This window comes from Emys orbicularis, chromosome 15 (genome assembly GCF_028017835.1).
Source record: "Emys orbicularis isolate rEmyOrb1 chromosome 15, rEmyOrb1.hap1, whole genome shotgun sequence".
Lineage (NCBI taxonomy): Eukaryota > Metazoa > Chordata > Testudines > Emydidae > Emys > Emys orbicularis.
In genome coordinates this window covers 27464934-27484890 of record NC_088697.1, presented here as the reverse complement: position 1 = coordinate 27484890, position 19957 = coordinate 27464934, and the positions used below count along the sequence as shown (strand labels likewise).

Sequence of the window (19957 nt, the reverse complement as noted above, 5' to 3'; positions counted from 1 at the left end):
GCTCGGACTGCCGCCGCCCGAACTGCCGAAGCGCCCCCCCCTCCCCCCAAAAGCTACCCGGACTCTGCCGCCCCAAGAATGGACGGAATGCCGCCCCTTAGCATGTGCCGCCCCAGGCACGTGCTTGCTCTGCTGGTGCCTGGAGCCGGCCCTGGTAACAACCAGCTATCTATATATGTGCATGAATAGCAGATGTGTGTAACACATGCTAACGAAGCGTGGTTCTGTGTCCCTCCTAGAACATGTGCAGAATTTGTAAGTCCTTTATCTCACTAGGTAGCGGCTTGTGCTTTTAGAACCTGAGTTCAATCCCAGTGACAGCCTAGCGAACAGCATTGTTACATGTAGATGTGCTGATTTGTGGTAGCCACAGTTGTTATGTACAGTTGAAATACTTCTCTGGTGCAGACGAACCCAATGAGAGCAGGGGCAAGTGTTGCTTCATCTGTAACTTCTGTGATTCTCTCTGTTCAGGCTCCATCCATAACTTACTCCAGTTTGGAACTGGAGGGCCAAGGTTATGTGACATTTTTGTCCAGTCCCACCTAGATGTTAGGGGGGGGGTAGCTCAGTGGTTTGAACATTGGCCTGCTAAACCCAGGGTTGTGAGTTCAATCCTTCAGGGGGGGCATTTAGGGAATTTGGGTAAAAATCTGTCTGGGGATTGGTCCTGCTTTGAGCAGGGGGTTGGACTAGATGACCTCCTGAGGTCCCTTCCAACCCTGATATTCTATGACTCTGACTAATCCAATGGCCACCGAAGTCAGTGGGAGTCTTTCCATTGATTTCAATGGGCATTTGGTCAGCCCCTAAAATGGTGTCTCTGTTGCCAGTATCCAGGAAAAATCAGATGGTGTTTTTTTTGGGAGGGGGATGGTTGGTTTTGATTTTGTTTTTACTTAAGCTCTTAGTCCATTGTTCAGGATTTTGAATTTGAGCTGAAGAAATCTGGATCTAAACACATCTTGGGGTGATTTTAACAGCTGCTGTGCTCCCGTCTTCCTCTGGAGCTCTGGGTGCTTATCATTTCTGGAGATGAGAAATCTCACATCATCTAAAACTTCTGATCTCCTCTCTTGGGCAGCCTTAATTCCTAACTTTTGAGCCCTTAACTTCACAACCTGAATCACATCCTTTCAACGTAGTTTTTCATGTGTGTTTATATATGGCGTGAGGAGAGAAAGAGAGACAGGCGGCCCTGCTTTGCCTGTCTGGCTTGGCTTTTTGGTTGGAGTCTAACGCTGGTTGCTTCCTATTTACATCTAGGGAAACAGGCAGCAATAAACTTTCTCCCTGGGATGTGGGATGTCTCCCAAACTGTGTCAATGAGGGAACTGGGTGATTCAGCAAACATGGCTTCTTTCTCAAACTAACTGGGTTTGGACTCAATTTGCATGGCACAAAGCCAAACAGATACACCTGCAAAGGGACTGATCCAAAGCCCATGGACACTTGGGGGAGTTTTTCCATGCATATGTTGTGGCGGGAGTCCCCAGATAGTGCTGTTACGCATAGTCTTGCAAGCTCATAGTGTTCAGGCAATGTTCAGTCTTTAAATAAATGCTGTATTGTTAATTTTGTGATGGAGACTTTGCAGGGGAGCTGTTGCAAACAGCAAGAGAATTTTCTCTGTGACTTAATCTTTCTGACTAGAGTCAATTCTTGGGACAAAATTGCTTTCTGGGAACAGGGTACTGGGGTGTAGGCTGAGAGTGGGGATTGCCTGCATGCCACTTTGACCCACCTCTGTTCAAGGACTGGTATGTATCGTGTAAATGTAGTATATCGCGTTATGTATATAGCCTATGTAATACACTCTGTAGATATTATGTTACACCAGGAATATACCAGACTCCACATCACTGATTTCTCATTCACTGGGAAGCTGAGCTGCAGGACCCCAATATCTGCTTGGTAGAGGGGTGACACACGGGTCCCTGAACAGAAAGGAGACTCAGTTTCCCCCTTCTCCCAGCAGAGGGAGCCAACGGACCTTTCAAGGCAAGTTTAGGGTCTATTGATGGGGTGGCAGGAGACTGAATGGAGCTAGGGTTGGAACGTCTATTGATACAGCAGTGTGGAGAAGGTATAGAAGTATCAGGGAGTGTGATGTTGGTTTCCTTTCATCCGAGTAGGCAATTCCTGCAGATAAGATGTCACATGTTTAGTGCTAATAATGGGTTTGGCGCTGTACAAATATAAAAACTATCCCTGCCCAAGGAGATTGCAGTGTAGATGACAGACATGTGGCAGGCACCAGAATGCACTGGAAATCCAGGTCTGGGAATAACTGAGAGCTCTGCTGCTGGTTTATGTTCTCCCCTGTAATATTGATGATACACTCCTGATTTGAGGAAGGAAGAGCCCGGAGCGAGGGGATAGCTTGGAGCGGTAGCATTGGGGGGGTAGCAACCACTGACAGCCAAAGGGTAATAAGACCTAACAATAATAATTAGCTCATACCTAGCACTTTTCATTAGTAGATATCAAAGCATTTTACAAAGGGAGGTCAGTGTCACCAGCCCCATTTTACAGATGGGGAAACTGAGGCACAGGAAGGGACGTGACTTGCCCAAAGTCACCGAGCAGGCCAGTGGTAGGGCTGAGAATAGATCCCAGGTCTCCTAAATCCCAGTCCCGTACTCTTGTCCACTAGGCCAGGCTGACTGAGGCCATGATGATGATGGGTTGCATTTTCCAAAGCACTCGGGATTGGCCTAACTCTGCTCCCAATGGAAGACAATGGTGAAACATCCCATGACCTCTGCAGGAGCAGAGAGAGGCTAGCACGGGGCGCTTTTGAAAAGCCCTCCCATAGTTTCTAAAGCAAAGGCTCCTCTAGTGTGAAATTCACCCTTGTGCAGAGGGCCTGTGTGCTACTTAAATCCCACTTTACCCCTCAAACTAGGGCAAACAGCTCTCTGCACAGGGGTGAATTTCACGATTATCAAAGTTCCAGTCTTTCAGATGGCAGCTTGATCTGGGAGAGGTGCTTCATGTTTGGGGGGGGGGGGGGAGGGGGAGAGTTGCTGAAATGGAGATTTCACACGCCAGCCCTGTCAGGGGAACTTAGATTGTAGAGATTTAAGTGAGTCTCCCATCAGGTGCTGTTGAGGGAAACGGGTGGGTCTCACACTGATTTTTCTAACGGGAAGGATTTCGGAGCTGATGTTCTGCAAGATGTTATTGACATTAGATACACAAGGTGGGTGAGGTCATGTCTTTTATCGGGCCAGCTTCTGTTGGTGAAAGACAAGAAGCTTCATCAATAGAAGTTGGCCCGATAAAAGATCTGACCTCACCCACCTTGCCTGTCTAATATCCTAGAACCAACACAGTGAGGACAACACTGCAAATAACATTGTTACTGATGTGACAGGCTGGGCTAATTCCACCTGAGACCTAAAATTCCTGGTGGCCTTTTTTAAAAAAAATCACTAATAACGCTTTGCCCTTGCATAGTACCTTCCATCCAAGGAGCTGACCGCACTTTGCTGGCTAGTGTAGCCCCGGGACACCCCTGAAAGATAGAAGGGAGTATTACCCCCATTTCACAGATGAGGAAACTGAGGCACAGAGACTGAATTTTTTCAGAGGTGCCGTTGAAACTAGTGGCAGTCATGAATATCAGGCCCAAGGTTATACAGAGAGTCTGTGGCAAAGCTGGGAAATGAACTTAGATCTCGTGACTCAGAGCCCTGCTATCTAACCAGATGAATCTCCTTCCTCCCATAAATCTCTTTGAAGGTGCAAGGTGCTAAGCATTTTATTATTATTAATAATAATTTTGCTAGACCTGCGCTTCCCTCCCTTGGGGAGCAGTTCTCATCCTGTTTCATTTCACTTTATCTCTCTCCCCCTCCACCACACAATACCATGTACTCCCCACATGCTATTTCAGTTCCTCCTTTGCTCTCCCCTGCGGGTATCAGCTGAGCTCAGGTTTCACTCTGCCCTCCAGATTTCCATCCCCTCCCCGATTTGCCCTCCTGTCTGGTGTCAGTTCGCATCCTGCTTTCCTCTTCCCTCCAGGTGTCAGCTCAGATTTCACTTTCTCTTCTCCCTCCTTGCCCTGAAGTGTCACCCCCGGACTTAGTTTTGCCTTGCTTCTCTTGGGACAACTTTGGAAAACAACCTCGTTGGCTCGAAACCAGCTGTACTCTCCACATCTGTATCAACAGACAGAATATGAGCTGAACGCCAGGCTGTCCCTTCCCCTTTCAAGTTTCCCTAACTTTCCCTGCACTTGTGCTTCTAACACTGACCTGTATCTGTTTGCTGGTTCTCCTACAAAATGCAACCCATTGGGGAAAGGATCCAGAGAAAGATCTGGCTTTAGGTATTGTCCTCTTCAGGAGCGCCGCCAGCTTTTCTGCCGCCCTAGGCGGCAGAAGGTCCCGCCCAGAAATGCTGCCCCCCACAGGGGCGGCGGAAGGTCCCGCTGCCGAAATACCACCACAGTCACCACCCCCCAAATTGTAGCGCCCTAGGCGACCGCCTAGGTCGCCTAATGGGTTGTGCCGGCCCTGGTCCTCTTCCATTTCTACACATGACAGGGTTTGGTGTAGGTCACGTGTGTAGAGGGTCCTCTTTCCCAAACCACTGTTAGTCTTTCATGTTGGTAGAGGAAGTGCTAGAATCACCTTTTGCTTCTTTCCCAACCCATTGCCCCCCCCCAAGGGGGTCCCACTTCTCCTTCTGGCTGTCCATGGGGTGCTTACTGCCCACTCCTTCCATATTCTTTCTTGCCACCACTCCCATATGCGTCTGTGGGTGTTTTGCCTGGGGAGGAAGCACAGGAGAACGAGGCACATGGCTCATCCTTGCCTAGGAGTGATTCTGGCCCAAGCTCAACCTCCAGGATGGAACAAAGTGCTGATCCTCTTGTGTGGAAGGTGTCCTTTATGGTGAACTTCCAATGATCTGTATCAGCCCCTAAAATTTAAGTTGTTTTTTGAAACTCCCCATGCCACAAACATGTCTTTAAAATTGGACCATTCATGTCGTGGGTGCAGGGTTTTTAGCCTGGCCAGAATTCCCAAGAGAATAGCCTTTTCTCACTGCAGCTGTTCCCAGCATAGTCACCAAGTCTCTGCCTTCAGGGTGCAAGCCGTCTGCTGAAGCTGACGGTAGCTACTCATAGTCTCTGATTTGGTCCCTTGGCCAGAACCAGAGGCACTAAAGCAAATGCCAAATGCTCTTTTGCAACCTGAATCTAATGTATAACATCATTGGCATGTAAGAGGCAGAACTGTAGAGCTGGTGAACATCAGGCCTGCTTTGCACTGTTCATTCCCTCTGGGGCACTGGGCAGTGGCCACTTTCAGAGACTGGATACTGGCCTAGATGGCCCATGGGTCTGCCCCAGGATAGCCGTTCTAATGGCACCATAGCTGTGTCGCTGTGGCACCTGTAGTATAGACTTTGCCTCAGTCAGCAGCTGCAGCATAGGCCATGGCAGTGCATCCCCAACCCCATTTGCTGGCCCCACAACCGCTGCCTGCTAATTTGATGCAGCCCTGTCCTAGGGGGACCCCATCGCCACCAGCAGTGAGACAGGACATTGGTCTAGGTGGCCCCTCGTTCTTCTTGGTGCCTCTGCTGAGACAGCCAAGAAGGACATTCACTGTGGAAGTGGTTTGGGAGACATGGACACATTGTCCACTTGTGGCTGGAATGAGACCCACCAAACCCATCAAACCGCTGGTAACAACTTATGGTCCTTTTTGACTTGAGCTGGATCTAAACCAGTTACCCAAAGACCCAATATCCCACTGACCAAACCCTTAAACCTCCAGAAAGCTTCCAGTCACTTCTTACTCTATCCAAACCCATTCAGTGGCACCTAGTCTCCAGTCTCAGGCTACCCCAGGGAAGGCTCCATTTCTGGGTATCTTCTATATGGCCACTCCTGTCCCAGGTACTCTGAGCAGGACCCAGCTTTTCAGGAGCTGCTGCTACACAAAGAAACACATAAGCAAGAGTCCAATCACTCTCCATTCACCAGCAGGTGAATTTGCAGAGTGCATGCAAATTCCTTTCTCCAGTGGACTCCTGTAATCGTTGAGTAAATATTTTCCAAGCTTGTAGTGGGCTGGCCTGGCTTTAGAAAGCTGTTTGCCGGGACATACCAGCTGTTTGCACAGTAAAACTAAGCTCAGAGGCATAGAGGACACTTATCTAGGGGCTATTTAGATTGCCAGGCTCTTTCTAAAGCCCTGAGTTGGATGAACCAAAATGCACAGAAATAGCTCTGCTGGCTCCTAACACAATCGTCACCAGTAATAACACAGCTTTGCATTTCTCTAGGGCCTTTTATCTGAAGATCTCGACACACCGGCAAGTGTTTAATTAATTAAAGGCCTCTCAGCACCCTGGAAAGGAGGGGTGCTACACCCATTTTTCAGAAGGCAAGTCGAGGCACAAAGGGGGCAGGCGCCAGTTTTCAAACAAGGCCTCTAATTTGGGATGCCCGACGACAGACCTGATATTTCAGAGGTGCCAGGCAGCCGGAACTCCCTGTGAAATCAGTGGGAGCCGCACGTGTCTGGCACTTTTGGAAATCAGGCCTGGGGATTGGCTCCAGTTGGACACCCAAACCAATGAAAGCAACAAGCTTCCATGGAAAATTTGTCGCACGGTGATTTAGCCAAGTGAAGTTAGTGGCCAATTTGGAAGTAGGTCCCAGGAGCATTGGCTCCAAGCCCCCTTCTCTAATCAGGTTTCACCCTGATCATTAGTCTGCACTCCCCGCCCCCGAAATGCAAAGAGAAATGACATTGTACGGTAGAGCTGATCTTGCTTTAATTATCTTCCTTGTATGTATTTAAAACAGTCCCTTTGGCTGCTGTTCCCATGTCCCCATTCCTTCTGGCGTTGGGACAGGATTCCTCCCAGCGATGTCAAAACTAGCCTGAGCCAATCACGGAACACTGTCGAACCGGGACTAGGCCATCCGCAGTCCCAGGTTCTTGCTGATGCCAAGATAATTTCCTTCTCATGTGGGACATGGCGCGAGGCGCCTTGCAGCCGTGGGGGTGGCTAAACCTGGTTCTCACAGCTCATTACACAGATGCCAAGCCGGCGCCGTTCTGCCCACGCCTGGATGATTGATTTGCGGACATCAGAGCTGCACAGCGGGTGGCACTTTAGATGGTCCCTACCCTGATTGGCAGCCCTAGGGCCCAGGAGGCATTATACAGAACAAACAGAGGAGGGTCATCCCAGCCAGAATGGTCCCTGGAATGAGGACTCTCTTGGGAAATGTTAAAGCACCAAGCCTGGCTCCATTGAGATCAATGGGGGAGTTTTGCCACTGACTTCAATGGGAGCAGGATTGGACCCAGAGGAGTCCTTTCAAGTGTGCAGCGTAGCATGGAAGAGGTCTGTAGTGGGTGAAATAGACCAAAGGGATTCATCAGGAGAGAGTCAGGGACACCGCCCAGGAAGGGGGCAGAGGAGAGAAAAGCAAAGATGTGGGCAGGGGTGGAGTTCTGGAGAGCTTTGAAGATGGAGAGCCTGAATTTGAGAAAGGACAGGGAGTGGAGGGGGGAGGGCAGTGCTGCGCGGTGGAAAGAGACCCAGGCAGCAGGGCAAGAAATGAAGATAAGCTTGGCTTTGGGCGGCTGGATTTTGGATGACTGGGGAGAGGGGAAGGCCAGGAAGGAATGGGTCGCCAGGGTTCCGTGAGGAGTACACGGTATAAATCAAAATGTCATATTTCAGCGTATGGTTTTCTACACGTCTCTCCGAGTCTCCTGCTGCTCGGTCAACTCAACTGGCTTCATTTGATAAACCACTGGCTTAGCATGTCTGGGGATTTTGGTGGAGAAAGCAGCTTGGCTAACTCCAAGCAATATTGGCCAAGATATAAAATAACTTAGAATCAGTTGGAAAGAATATCCTGGCTATGCACAGTTCATCCTTTGCCAAATCTGTGCTCTCCAAATACACATCTCCAGATAAAGGCACTCGCGAGCCCCTGTGTGTCTAGGGATACGGTACGTTGAAATAAACACAATACCCTTTAATTTAATGATTGTGCACAATTACATCTGCCTGAGCAGCTACTGAAGTCAACACAGTCATTCAAACTGTTCGTTTTTCATTTGCTCTTTTTTGTTTATTTTTCCCCTTCCTTTTTGGTTTTTTCCTTTCCTTCCTTCTGCCTCTTCCCCCATTTGTATTGGTCTGTGCTACACATGTTTGTTTTGATGTATGTAATTCATTGCTTTGAGGGGACGACTTCTTTTCCTTGTTTTTTTTTCCTGTTCAAAACAACACTAAGGAAATTCCATACAAAAATGTGTGTTAATGAAAAGTTACGCATAACACATTTTAAGGTGTAACTTTTGTGTATTTAAAGTTTTGATTCCCACAGCCCCATAAGATAGCTGCATGTTAAAGCATAACTATTAACAGCATGGGTTTGATCTTGTGCTGTAAGCAATATTAGATTAGGCCCAGCTTAATAAAACAAAAATAACACAGAGGTGCAATGTGGATGCATTATGGTTGAGAAGGAAACTATAACTCATAAATGTCCTGACTTTTAGGATGGGTTTTTCCAAAGCATTCAGTAATGGCCTAACTCTGAATGCCGCATAGTGCTGAAAGCCTTTGCAAATCCTGCTCCTAAACCTCCTACCAACCCATAACATGGACACATGTAGAGTTTTAGAGTGGGGGATTTGCACTGAATATATGTTACGTTCCTGACTTCTTGACATCTGTTAATTGAGAATAGTATATGGGGATATGGTAATTGCAAAACTATTAATATTATTGCTATTATTTATTATTATTTTTACTTCATAGTGCCCATAAAGGTGCTAGGTACTTCACAGACAAACACATAACAGGCAAGGCATGAAGGGTGGTCTTGTGGTCAAAGCAGCACCTGGGGCGTTGTGTGTTTGATTCCTATCTCTGTCACAAACTCCCTGCGTGACCATAGCCAACTCACTCAAGGTCAGGTTCTCACACCCTTACTCGGGTTTAGTAGCACTTTACTCTGTGAGTGATTTCAGTGAGACCATCTGTGGAGGGAGGTACTACTCCGTGTGAGTGAGGGAATTAAAATCTGCCCCTTCAGTTCTTTGTGCCCCAGTTCACCAGCTGTTAAATGGGAATAATAACGCAACTTTACCTCAACTGGGGTGTTGTGAGGATAAATTTATTAATGATTGTGAGTTGCTGAGATGCAACAGCATTGTGGGCTAGATAACTAGAAGAGGTCTGTGTCTCAGAGAGCTTACAGTCTAAATTTAAGCTACATAATAAATGTGTGATCACTCACAGCACCCTGAGGTGGATCCTCCCAAAACATTCTCAGCTACCTGAGTACCATTTTGCCTAATGTGTAGTGTATGTGTAATATGCGGTGTGATTGGCTACACACATGCAGTCTAGGGTGAAACTCTAGTCTGGGTGGTTAGAAGAAGCATCCAGATTTGGGAGGGTGCTCTGTCAAACCCACCCCTTAAAGGGTTCCTCACTATTGGTAAATATAAACCCACATTGCCAAGAGGGGGATGGGAGGGCAATCACGTTGCATCAGAAATGTTGAGGAAGAGGAGGTGACTTTCTTTTACAAGAAGGTGGACAGTGGGTGTTGAGTTCACCCTATGGAAATGTAACATGCAGTTTATAAGACCAAATGTGGGGCCGGTCTGCCTGCCTAGCTATTTATCCATCTACCTATTACTGACATGGCCTTCATCACTGTAACATCTGAGCTGCTAGCATGCTTTCTTCTAACCGCCTTGCGTGAGCTTGGACTTTCACAGCTTGCAGGATGTCTCCAGGATGTTTTCATGAGGTGAGCCTTTGCCAAATGTTTATAGATCTGTTACAAAACAGATGTGCTCTCTTTTTCTTTTCTTTTTTTTTGTTAACCTTCTCTCTACTGGTAAGGAAGAGTTTGTGCAGTAATTGCAGGCAGGTTGGGAGATGTTCTCGCCATAATTCTCTGTCTTGTGAAATGTTTATGTAATATCTTCCACCAATGGATTACGCAAGTGAGCCGAACAGCTTTGATCATTTTCCATCACCCACAATTTGTTTTTTGTTTTGTTTATGGGTTTTTTTTCCCACCAGGATTGGGTAAGAAACCCATCAATTGGCTGTCAGAGTGAGCAGACCCACCAGCCAACTAGTGAAGGGACCAACCAGCCAATGAGGGAAGGGACTTCCTTTACACCAGCTTGCTCTCCATTTGTTTTGGGGCCTCTGACCCCAAGTAAAAAACAAACTAAGTAAAGATAGGGAGAACATCTAGATTAGATTTGCAGGAGCAATTCCTTTCCTGCACCCCAGTAATCCTTTAATGCAGTAGCTTCATGTGGTGTATTTATGTCATCCTCCAGTGGATCACCAAGAGGATAATTGCCCTACTATTTTACTAGCTTTAGGAGATCCCCTTTAGCTCAATTGGTAGATACCTGTGGTTTTAGAGATGAAGGTCTAGAGTTCTAGTCCCTCCTCCCAGTGTGCATGATCTATATATCAATAATATTTGTTGTTTGTGGCACATCATTTTGTTTCATCCCCCTGCAGGGGTCTCTCCCTGGGTCGGGGCACAGTGAGTATATTCCTAATAGTTTGCTGTGCAATCTGCAATTGCATTTTTACCGAGGCAGATTGCATCATTTCCCTGAATTTTACATAGGAGAGGAGGAAACCTACCATCTCCCTGCCACCTTTCTGTTCACTTGTCCCAGTCTACCTTGACCTCCATACAAAGACCCCAGAGAAACTCAGCACAATCTGACCTTCATTTTGCTCTCTGGCTTAAAATCACAAGAGCTGAGACACTGACTTTTATCACGGGTCTCCTTATAGTTGCTGATTTTTCAGAAAGTCCTAGCTTCTGGAGTCAGGTGATTATGTGAGAATCTCTGCTTTTTTAAAAAAAGGTAAAATTCTGACCCTCTTGGTCTGGTGAAAAGGCTTGAAAACATGACCTAGGTGCACTCAGAAACCAGAAAGGGGGGGGGGGAAATATTATTTTAAAAAATCTGTGATAGCAGCCTGACTCGCAGTTCTTGAATGCTTGGGACTGGAAATCCTGTAAAGCTTTCTCTGGATGAACCAAAGTTGGAAGGATCTGCATAAACACCCCAAACTTTGTGACTTGGATACATCCCAAAGATACAGTAGTAAACAGATAGGAAGCAGCCGGTATGCAGGGGAGGGATGGAGTAAATTTGAGTCTAACACTAACAAAATAAGGTGCAATGGAGAAGAGTTGGTTAATTACACCCAGGGTCCCTCCCATCTTCTCTGGAGAAAGCTGGTGAATTCCAGGAAGTGGGGGACAAGCTGTTGGTGATGTTGTTTTCTAAATTGGGAACCAGTTGTTGTTGGTTGTGTGGGGTTTTTTTGTTTTTTGTTTTTTGTTTTTTTGCCAAACCCACCTCTTGATCTCACGTTATGTGATGTTGGGATGCGGCTACACACCCTTTTCTTCCTGGAACGCTTCCAAATCATTCCGTTTGGCAGCTGTAAAAATTGATTTCAGTTTGGAAATGGCTTGTGGTTCTTGAACGCTCAGCTCCGATCAGAATCAGGCAGGAGAAAGCACCTCGGTCTTTGTGTGGGCATGGTCACTTTTCTCTCGGTGGCTGTTTGGATTCGGAATCCTGAGTCACGTGAGCAACAGACACATGAATCACTTGCCAATTTGCTGGATCTTTAATTGTAACGATTGCAAGTAGGGGTAATTTTTTTTTTTTAATGTGGTTGTTTCTGGTAAATCTATCTTCAGGAGGGAAAGAACTTGGAGAGGGTGAAAGGGTTGAAGTGGAGTGACGGGCTCAGAGGAGAGGAAATGATGTATTCCATAGGGCCTTTCATTTAATGGTCACCAACTCAAATACTGCCCAGATTGGTAGTGATCAAAAGTTTTTACCATCTGTCTAGTAGAAGATCACTCCCTCCTGAGAGGTGGGGAAGAACTAGAATTCTCAGCTGTCTTTGGAAGGGGTTAATATTGCGCAGTAAGCTTTATGCAGTGTATATAGCTACAGCATGTTATCGAAAAGAGATGTCGTCATTCTGTTTTTTGTGTACTACACCTTTAAATGTGTAAATTAATCTTTACGGGGGCAGCTTCCTTTCTGTGCTTCAGTTCAGAGTGAGTGAGAGAGAGATTGTGTTTTCTCTCTCTCTCTCCCTCATGGAGACTCTTATATTTGTTCTTTCTTAGTTGTTTTTCCTCAATCTGTAACAAAAGCCCATCTCGACTGAAAAATGCATGCTTTGCTCATTGTTTGTGGGAAAACCTACATTGCTTGTCTCTCTCTGCTGGTAGGAGGCTATATTACTCACTCTCTGCACTAGCATCTCAGGATACCGGCGAATGAAAAAGTTTTGTTTTTTCCGTGATCTTGGATTGTGTCATTAACTACCGCTGGTAGCAAGATCCATCCCAGATTCTAAGAGAGAGTCCACAACCCCGAGCCAAAGCACAGGGTTTTCATGGCATTGGGGAAAAACTAGACCTGGATCAGGACAGTCACTTGAAAGACCCAAACTAGAACCCCAGATCCAAGCACCCTCAAACTTGGGGAAGGTTTGGCTTTGGATCAGAATTTTGCCACTTGGATCCATTTCAAGAAAAGACCTATTCAATGAGGCCAAAAAGTTCTCTCTGCTCCCTACAAATGCAGGATACAGTCCTCCCAGTTGAGGATGAGCAAGACCCTAACCTGATGTTGCACCTATTCCACTCAGCCTGCCACGGTTATGTGTGAGCATTCCTTTGTTCTCCAAAATCCTATTGTCCATCCCACGGGGGCGCCAGGTCCCAGTGACAAATTACACCCAATGCAACAAGCAACAATGGGTTTTGCCTTGTTTTGGAGCAGAAAGAATAAAAAGTAACTTGGAGACCAAAGAACGGAACAAACTCAAAGCTCCAGTTCTGATCCCTGGTGAATTTTTCCTGTCTTAGAAATCTGGATTTGAGTCTTGCCTGGACTTCAAAGTAGGGCAAGTGGTTCCGGGGCTGACTCCAATACGGTGTGCAAAATGCTGGCCAATAACTGTTTTCCTTTGCTAGGCAAGTCAAATAGCATTTGTTCGCCCATTATCACCAGTGGTGAAGTGTGGGCAAGTAGATTTAGTGCCGGGACTGGTGAACTTTCAAAGCTGGCAGCCACTCCTAAATGGTGCTGGTTTTCATGTGCTTTAATCGTACCACCACCTGTTCTTCTCTTCTCTGTTCCCTGCATCCTCATGGCCACCTCTGCAGGGAGATGCCCTGTAGCCAGAAATGCAGTGGAGTGCAGCTGAAGCAGCCCCTAGAAAGGGGATTAGCGACTTAGCCACCCCACCAATTTCTATGCATTACCTGTTGTTATAAGACTTTGCTTCCTAGTGCTTTTCTTCCAAGAGCCACAAAATGTTTCAGGGCCTTGGTTCAGCAGACCACTTAAGCATGTGCTTGACTCGAAGCAGCATTGAAGTCAGCGGGACTTAAATGCTTTAATTAGAGGGCTTTTAATTAAGGACAGCTCACCCCTCCCCTTGGCGAAGTGGGTCAGTAGACTTATGCCCACTTTGCAGGTGGGGACACTGAAGCAGAGTGGGTAAGTGACTTGTCCAAATGCACAGATGTTGCTGCAGAGCCAGGGATGGAACCCAGGAGTCCTGACTCTCATTACTAGACTTCACTGTTGGTGTGATGCCGAGCACAGGTACAATAGAAAAGATCTTCCCCAGGTGCCCCAAACTCCAAGCTTGCTAACTTCCTGAATCTTCCACCTTCCTCTGACTCCACATCATCTGTGCATGCTTCCTGCTGATACAACTGGTCTCCTCTCCCCTGCAGATTAAAACAGAAGACCTCAGTGATTCCTTGCAATCTCCGGTACAGCCCAGATCAGGCCACCTAGGACAAGGATCATCAATGATGCCTGGAAGCCAAATCGCCGGGGTAAGTGGCTTAGCAGCCTCAAGAACTCCAGGAGTCCTTTGGGGCGCTGGTTCTGGAGCACTCATTGCTTGAAAGCCACTTTAAAGAGGTGCTCGTATGGCAATGGAGAAGGCTTCCAGTGTCCGACACTGTGAATCCTGATTCAATTTGCTTTGCGAAGGCCAGGTTCATCCCTAGGGTCACTCAACTGACTTTGGTCGATTACACCAGAGACGAAATGTGTACCTTGGGGGAGATTTTTCGAAGGCCCAAATAGCAGTTAGGCGCCTAACTCCCATTAACTTCCAATGGGAGTTAGATGCCCAAATGCTATTTGTGCCTTTTAAAATCTCTTCCCTTATGTTTGCACCTAAGATGAAAGGGTGAAATTCACCCCTGAGCAGAGCCCTTGCCCAAGGCGTAGGCACCACTTATGGTCCCACAATGCTTCAAAACAGGGGCCAGATTTTAGACCTCATCACACTGGGTGCTCGTTGGCAGCTGAGCTCCTTTGAAATTCTGACCCCAACTGTGGGTGCCAAGGGCTTGGTTATCTGACCCTTATGGGCTTAGCTGGTGAATAGACCTTGTGAATTCCACCCCAAGTCCAGCCTCCTGTCTGTAAAGTCACACAAAGAGTCAGAGCTGGGACCCATGGTGGTATAATCAGGAAATTATACAGTGACTGAGGAGTTTGTAGGAACTACAAAGATTTTTGCCTCCTCTTTCCTCAGTCAGAGCCCTGAGTGCAGGGCTGGGAGTTCTCACCTGCCCAGGCAGCATCAAGCAAGAACACCTCTTAGGATCAGGTGGACGTACTTAACACAGCCCTGGGCCTCGCTCCTTCCCAGGTTCTCTAGAGAGCCAGTCGGGAAATGAGGATTTGGTTTCCATGCAAAATTGAACTTTTTGTTTGTTTTGTTTTATTTTTATTTAATTTTTTTCTGACATTTTCTGAGTTGTTGTCAAAAACCTGAAACGTTCCCCCTTCCCCAGTGATTTTTTTAAATTGTTGTTTGATTTTTTTTTTGGCAACTGAAAACCAAAATGTTTCACTTTTAAACTGAAAAATGTCAATAGACAAAAAAGGGAGAAATTGACAGTTTGGGAGTTTGCTTTTTTGCCAAAAATGGAAAAAATCCATTTAAGCAAAAAGCCAGTGTTGGAAAAGGTTTGGGTGAAAAATATGGGAGCAGCTCTAGTTCTGTGGCGCTCAGGTGTGGGTGTGTGTGTGGGGGGTGAGGTTACCTGAGTTGCAGTCTATCGTGGTTGAAGGCAGAAATGGGGGCAGGGAGGGTAGCGGTGGGGGTTAAGTGCTACTTACAGCAGGGAGGGAATTGGGGAAAGGGGTGAGTACTGTGTGCAGGGCAGATGCATCTGATCTGCATTGTTTCTTCATTAGGATATGAGTTCTCTTCACACCCTGCAGCAGCTTGTACTGGTGCCCGGTCCTATGCAATCAGTTCCTCAGTTCCTGCTCTCTCAGGCCCAGGCTGGGCAACAAGGTAATAGCCATAGAGTGCTCACTAGAATCATTAATGCAGTGCCCTTGATACAGGTGGAGACACAGGTAGGTACATGGAGTGATTCAAGAACCAACCCACCCCTGACTAGATGGGCTGGTGATATCCAGGGCCAGGCACTGATCTCTCAGTGGCATCGATCCACTGACGTCAGGAGAGTCTCTCCAGATCTAGGCCATGGTGACCAAGAGCGGAAACTGGTTCACTGTCTTGCTCCCGTTGTTACTGACCATGCCTCTCTGTATTGCCAAAACTTTCCCCTTCGCCCTCTCTCCTGCATGGCAGCTCCCTCCCCTGTTGTACCTGAAGCCACCCCAAAACCCTGACACCAGGCAGCTGCTCCAACCAAAACGCAAACTAAACTAAACCACTCCGTGATGGAATTCTCCTCTCTCGGCTAGGCAGCTGGGGAGATGCTCCCACAGCCGCACTTCCGTGCAGCAGTAGCGCCACCAAGGGGCTGTGTGCACTGATCTCAGGCATGCCTCAGAGAAATGCCTCTCTCCGTTGAAATTCAGCACTGCATCCGGTTGGGTTAGTCTCAGGCAGGATGACATGGAAACACCCAGGAGCCTCATCCTTATGGGGAACCTGCTCTAGCATCTAACTTCAGTATATTCTTTTTAGAGGTAAGCTTTTAAAAAATAGATGTGCATTACACATGGCTTGGGCCAGTGTTGGTCATGGAAGGACAAACGTAGGTCCCGAGGCTACGATCTGATCTACGTAGATGGAGCCTCATACCCATGCTGAGTAACTTTTGACTTCAGTGATCATAAAGGCCCCCTTGCATGGACCGATTGCAGGATTTGGGCCACAGATACATTAAAACACACGATCCTAGAGTACGACAGTGTATAAACTCTGGATGAAAATTATTTCAATTTGTCTAGACTGAGTGGACAATCTGTCTAGCACTGATGGCTCTTAAGCCGTTATCTCTGCCAAGTGCTACTGAGTAATATATCAAAAAACCACTTGCTGTACATGTAACAATAATCTACTAAACTAATTATCCTGAACAGGTAGGATTGGAATAATCTACCACTAAACCGTTTGCTCTCAGTACCAACGCACTCATGTGCGATAGGAAACGCATCGTGCCAGAAAGCAGCGCTGAATATAAATGTGAGGAAAGTATGGAAGATTTCTTGGGTCCTGATATGTTGAACTCATAGGTTCATACAACTGAAGGCCAGAAGGGACCATTATGATTATCTATTCGGACCTCCTCCATAATACAGGCTGGAGGATGTCACCCAGTGATTTCTGAATCAATCCCTGACAAGTCTGCATCTCTGGTACAATTTCCCTCCTCATTATAAGCTTTTATTTTTCTGGGGTTATGGGGGGGAAGGGATGTGTTTTGCTTTTACAACAATAGTGAATAAACCTTGACCAGTGAATAAACCTGGAGACATGCATAACCAGAGCCAAGCAGATTATTCTTTCTATGGGGTACATTTTATAAATCTAAATGTTAAGCACCTGATTTAAATTCCAGGAAGACAGTCAATACAGTGAGTCTCCTCCAGTTTCCGGAAGCCACGGAGCTTTGTCTTATGAATTAGTTAAGGTTGTTAAAGCACCATGGAGGTAATAAGCATGGTAAAAGAGCCAAGTACTGCTATCCTCATCATCTGATTTCTGCAGGACAGTATTATGATTTATGCAGAGCCCAAAATGAGTCAGGTGCTTTAATGGTCAAGGAAAAGGACCAGGTCTCTGTCCAAAAGAGCTATTGTATTAATCTCAAGGGTCAAAAGAGTTAAAGGTGTCCGAAACTCTTTCACTGTCCGACATTTACAAGAGTGATACAAAGGTTCGGGGGAATTTCTACAGAGGTTTACTCTGTTTCTTGGCAAGCACCCAAAAGCTTTCCTCCTAAAAGATTCTTTTGAAAGTTTATTGACCAAACACAAGAAATCAAAACAAACATTTATACTGACACTGAAATTAAGTCATTATGTGAAACAAACTTAATCAAAACGTGTTTGTCGCTCTGCTTTGGGAGGCAGTGTCTCCCATTTTTTATTAATGACCTTGGATGAAAAAGAAAGGGTTAATTTTGCTGTCATTCCTGTTGTGTGAAGGGTATTCACGTCTCCTGTTTGTAGCAGACAGGCAGACACAAGGTGGAGAAGAGAGAGGATAGAAAAGGTGAGGGAACTACGGCTTTGGTTGAAGTTTTTGGAGCACTGGACAGCTTGTCAATTACTAGGAGATGCTTTGGCTGGCAGGTTGACCAGGACACCGGTTGCTTGGACCCTGGTTCACGTTCCGGTCAGGGACATCATCTGGTTGGGTCCTTCCCCCTTAGACAGAGCAGGGTTGTGGCCATCTTGTCTCACTGTGCTGATGCAGTGGAGTTGATTTCAGGATTCAATGAAAAGCCGAGAAAGTCAGAGAGAGGATTAGGGTTGCCAGCCCCCCAGGAATTAAAGATTAATCTTAAATTAAAGATTATGTCATGTGATGAATCCTCCAGGAATCCATCTAGCCAAAATTAGCAACCCTAGATAGAATAGGAGGAAAGAAATAGTGGGGCAGAGAGTAACGCAAAAGGGAAGGGGGATAGAACAGGATCTTACATGTCTCTGTGGCACTGGCAATTGGATATCCCCACTGATTGGCTGAGGACGGGGTGTCATGATGATACAATGGCTTTCAGGACACTCAGGTGAAAAACAAGGTTCCTTGAACAAGAGCAAGGCCTGATGGTCTTCCTCTTGGGGAGAAAATCCGTCTGTCTGGTCCACTCCCTTTGTGTTGGGATTGGGGGAGATGAGATGAGTTAAAATGCACCAGGGCGAGATGTGAGCTCGGAAGTGAAGATGCGTTGGGATGAAAACAAATTTACGAAGTCTCCTTTGAAGAACCCCAAAAAGGGGGAAAAGTGGGAGGCATAATTCATTCCCTCGTTACTGTGTCCACCTATTAGGCCTAGTGTCTGCCACTCCAATTTTGATCCATTGATTTCCAGACCCACGTCATCTTGTTTATTAAGTCCAACCTCAACCTTGTATCTTATCAGTAGATCTGTTTCTGTTTGGACTAATTCAGTCTCTGTGTCTGGTTTCCTTGCACCTGTTCAAAACATTCTTTCTTGACCTACTTTCCATGGTTAATTCCCAAGCGGGTGAAAAATGATAAATTATTGTGACACCTTGTAAACTTTTTACAATTGAGCTTACAGTTAGGGGTAAATATTTAGGCCCAATAACCGCAACAGAGCTTGGTCAGATTTTAGATGTGATGTGATGAGTCAGAATAATTAACAGGAGGGAGATGGGCCTGGTAGGTTAAAGTACCAAGATCTAGCAATGATTCAACTGTGGTGTGCTCATGTAACAACCCCCCGACACATACCCCGAGGTTTGAATGCAGGGACTTTCAGCACCAAAGCACAGAAATCTACTAACTAACAGTACTAGGTTTCCCATCCCCATAGTACCTAAGCACAGGTACCAAAAAGCTATGCACACCTATGATGCTATGCAGTTCCCCCATCTGTAAAATGGAGAAGATGATGTTTACCTTGGAGATCTATGGAGACAGTGCTGTGTGATACAGAGTTGTCTAGATATTTAAGGAGAGGCCAGTCTAATCGAATCTCTCTCTCCCTCTCTCATCAGCTCTGCAGCCAAACATTCTCTCCTTTCCCCAGCAACAGAGCAGCCTCATCCTCTCGCAGCCTGGACCCAGCCTAGCATCACAGGTAAACTACCTTCTGGCTGCCTCAGCTGGAAGCGGGATCAAACTGATTATGGGCATCACGTCAACAGCAAGCCGGGATCCGCAGCCGATTTGCGCCAGGGAAGTGGATGGCAGCCCAGGCTGTGGAGATTCACCTTTATCTGTGAATATCCCCACCCCACCCCAACCCCCCCGCAAGAGAGGAGAGGCGAGAGAGGGATTCCATCTCCATAGCTCATTCCAGCCTGGGCTGAGGCTGCTAGCAAGGGGGACAATCCGTGCCACTTGGTGGGTGCTGGTTTCTGATTGTGGACGTATTGCTCCACCCAAGCGTCCCGTCTTTCCATCTCCTTCTCCGACCCCTTCCAAACCACTCCCAAGACCGGGAAGCCCTTGGCTTGCCTTTGCCTCCGTGAGATGTCATTCTTCAAAGAATCCAACAAGTTCCTATTCCCCACCCCCAATCCACAGCGCTTGTAACGCCCCCCGTACAATCACAATTGCAGCTGCAGGGCACTTCATCGCTCGTTCCCACTGCATGGTGTTGCCTCCCTTCCTTGCCCCTGCATGTGTTTGCTTCCTGCTTAGATCATAAAGCTCCTCAGGGCAAGGCCAGTGTCTTTTACAGCCTCATAAAGCACCTGGCCTGATGCAAGTGCTATGTAAACAATAGTAGTAACCTCTGAAGCCTTTCCTGTCTGGTCTGCATCTGCTTTTGATGACTTGTTTGCCTTTGCGGTGGCCTCTGTTCATTCCCGCTTGTGGGCTCTTGGCAACTGTGCCCTGAGTTTCTGGCACCGTTTGGAGAGAGCCATTTGCC

General features: G+C 46.8%; 1 protein-coding gene across 1 annotated transcript in view; it reads left to right on the top strand.

Moving 5' to 3' along the window:
* POU2F3 (POU class 2 homeobox 3) overlaps window positions 1-19957 on the top strand; it is a 59020-nt gene that overhangs the window by 26629 nt on the left and 12434 nt on the right. The window contains exons 5-7 of the mRNA XM_065417187.1: window positions 13835-13939; window positions 15321-15423; window positions 19077-19159. Coding sequence (XP_065273259.1) covers window positions 13835-13939; window positions 15321-15423; window positions 19077-19159 — 291 coding nt within the window. The remainder of the gene's footprint in view (window positions 1-13834; window positions 13940-15320; window positions 15424-19076; window positions 19160-19957) is intronic.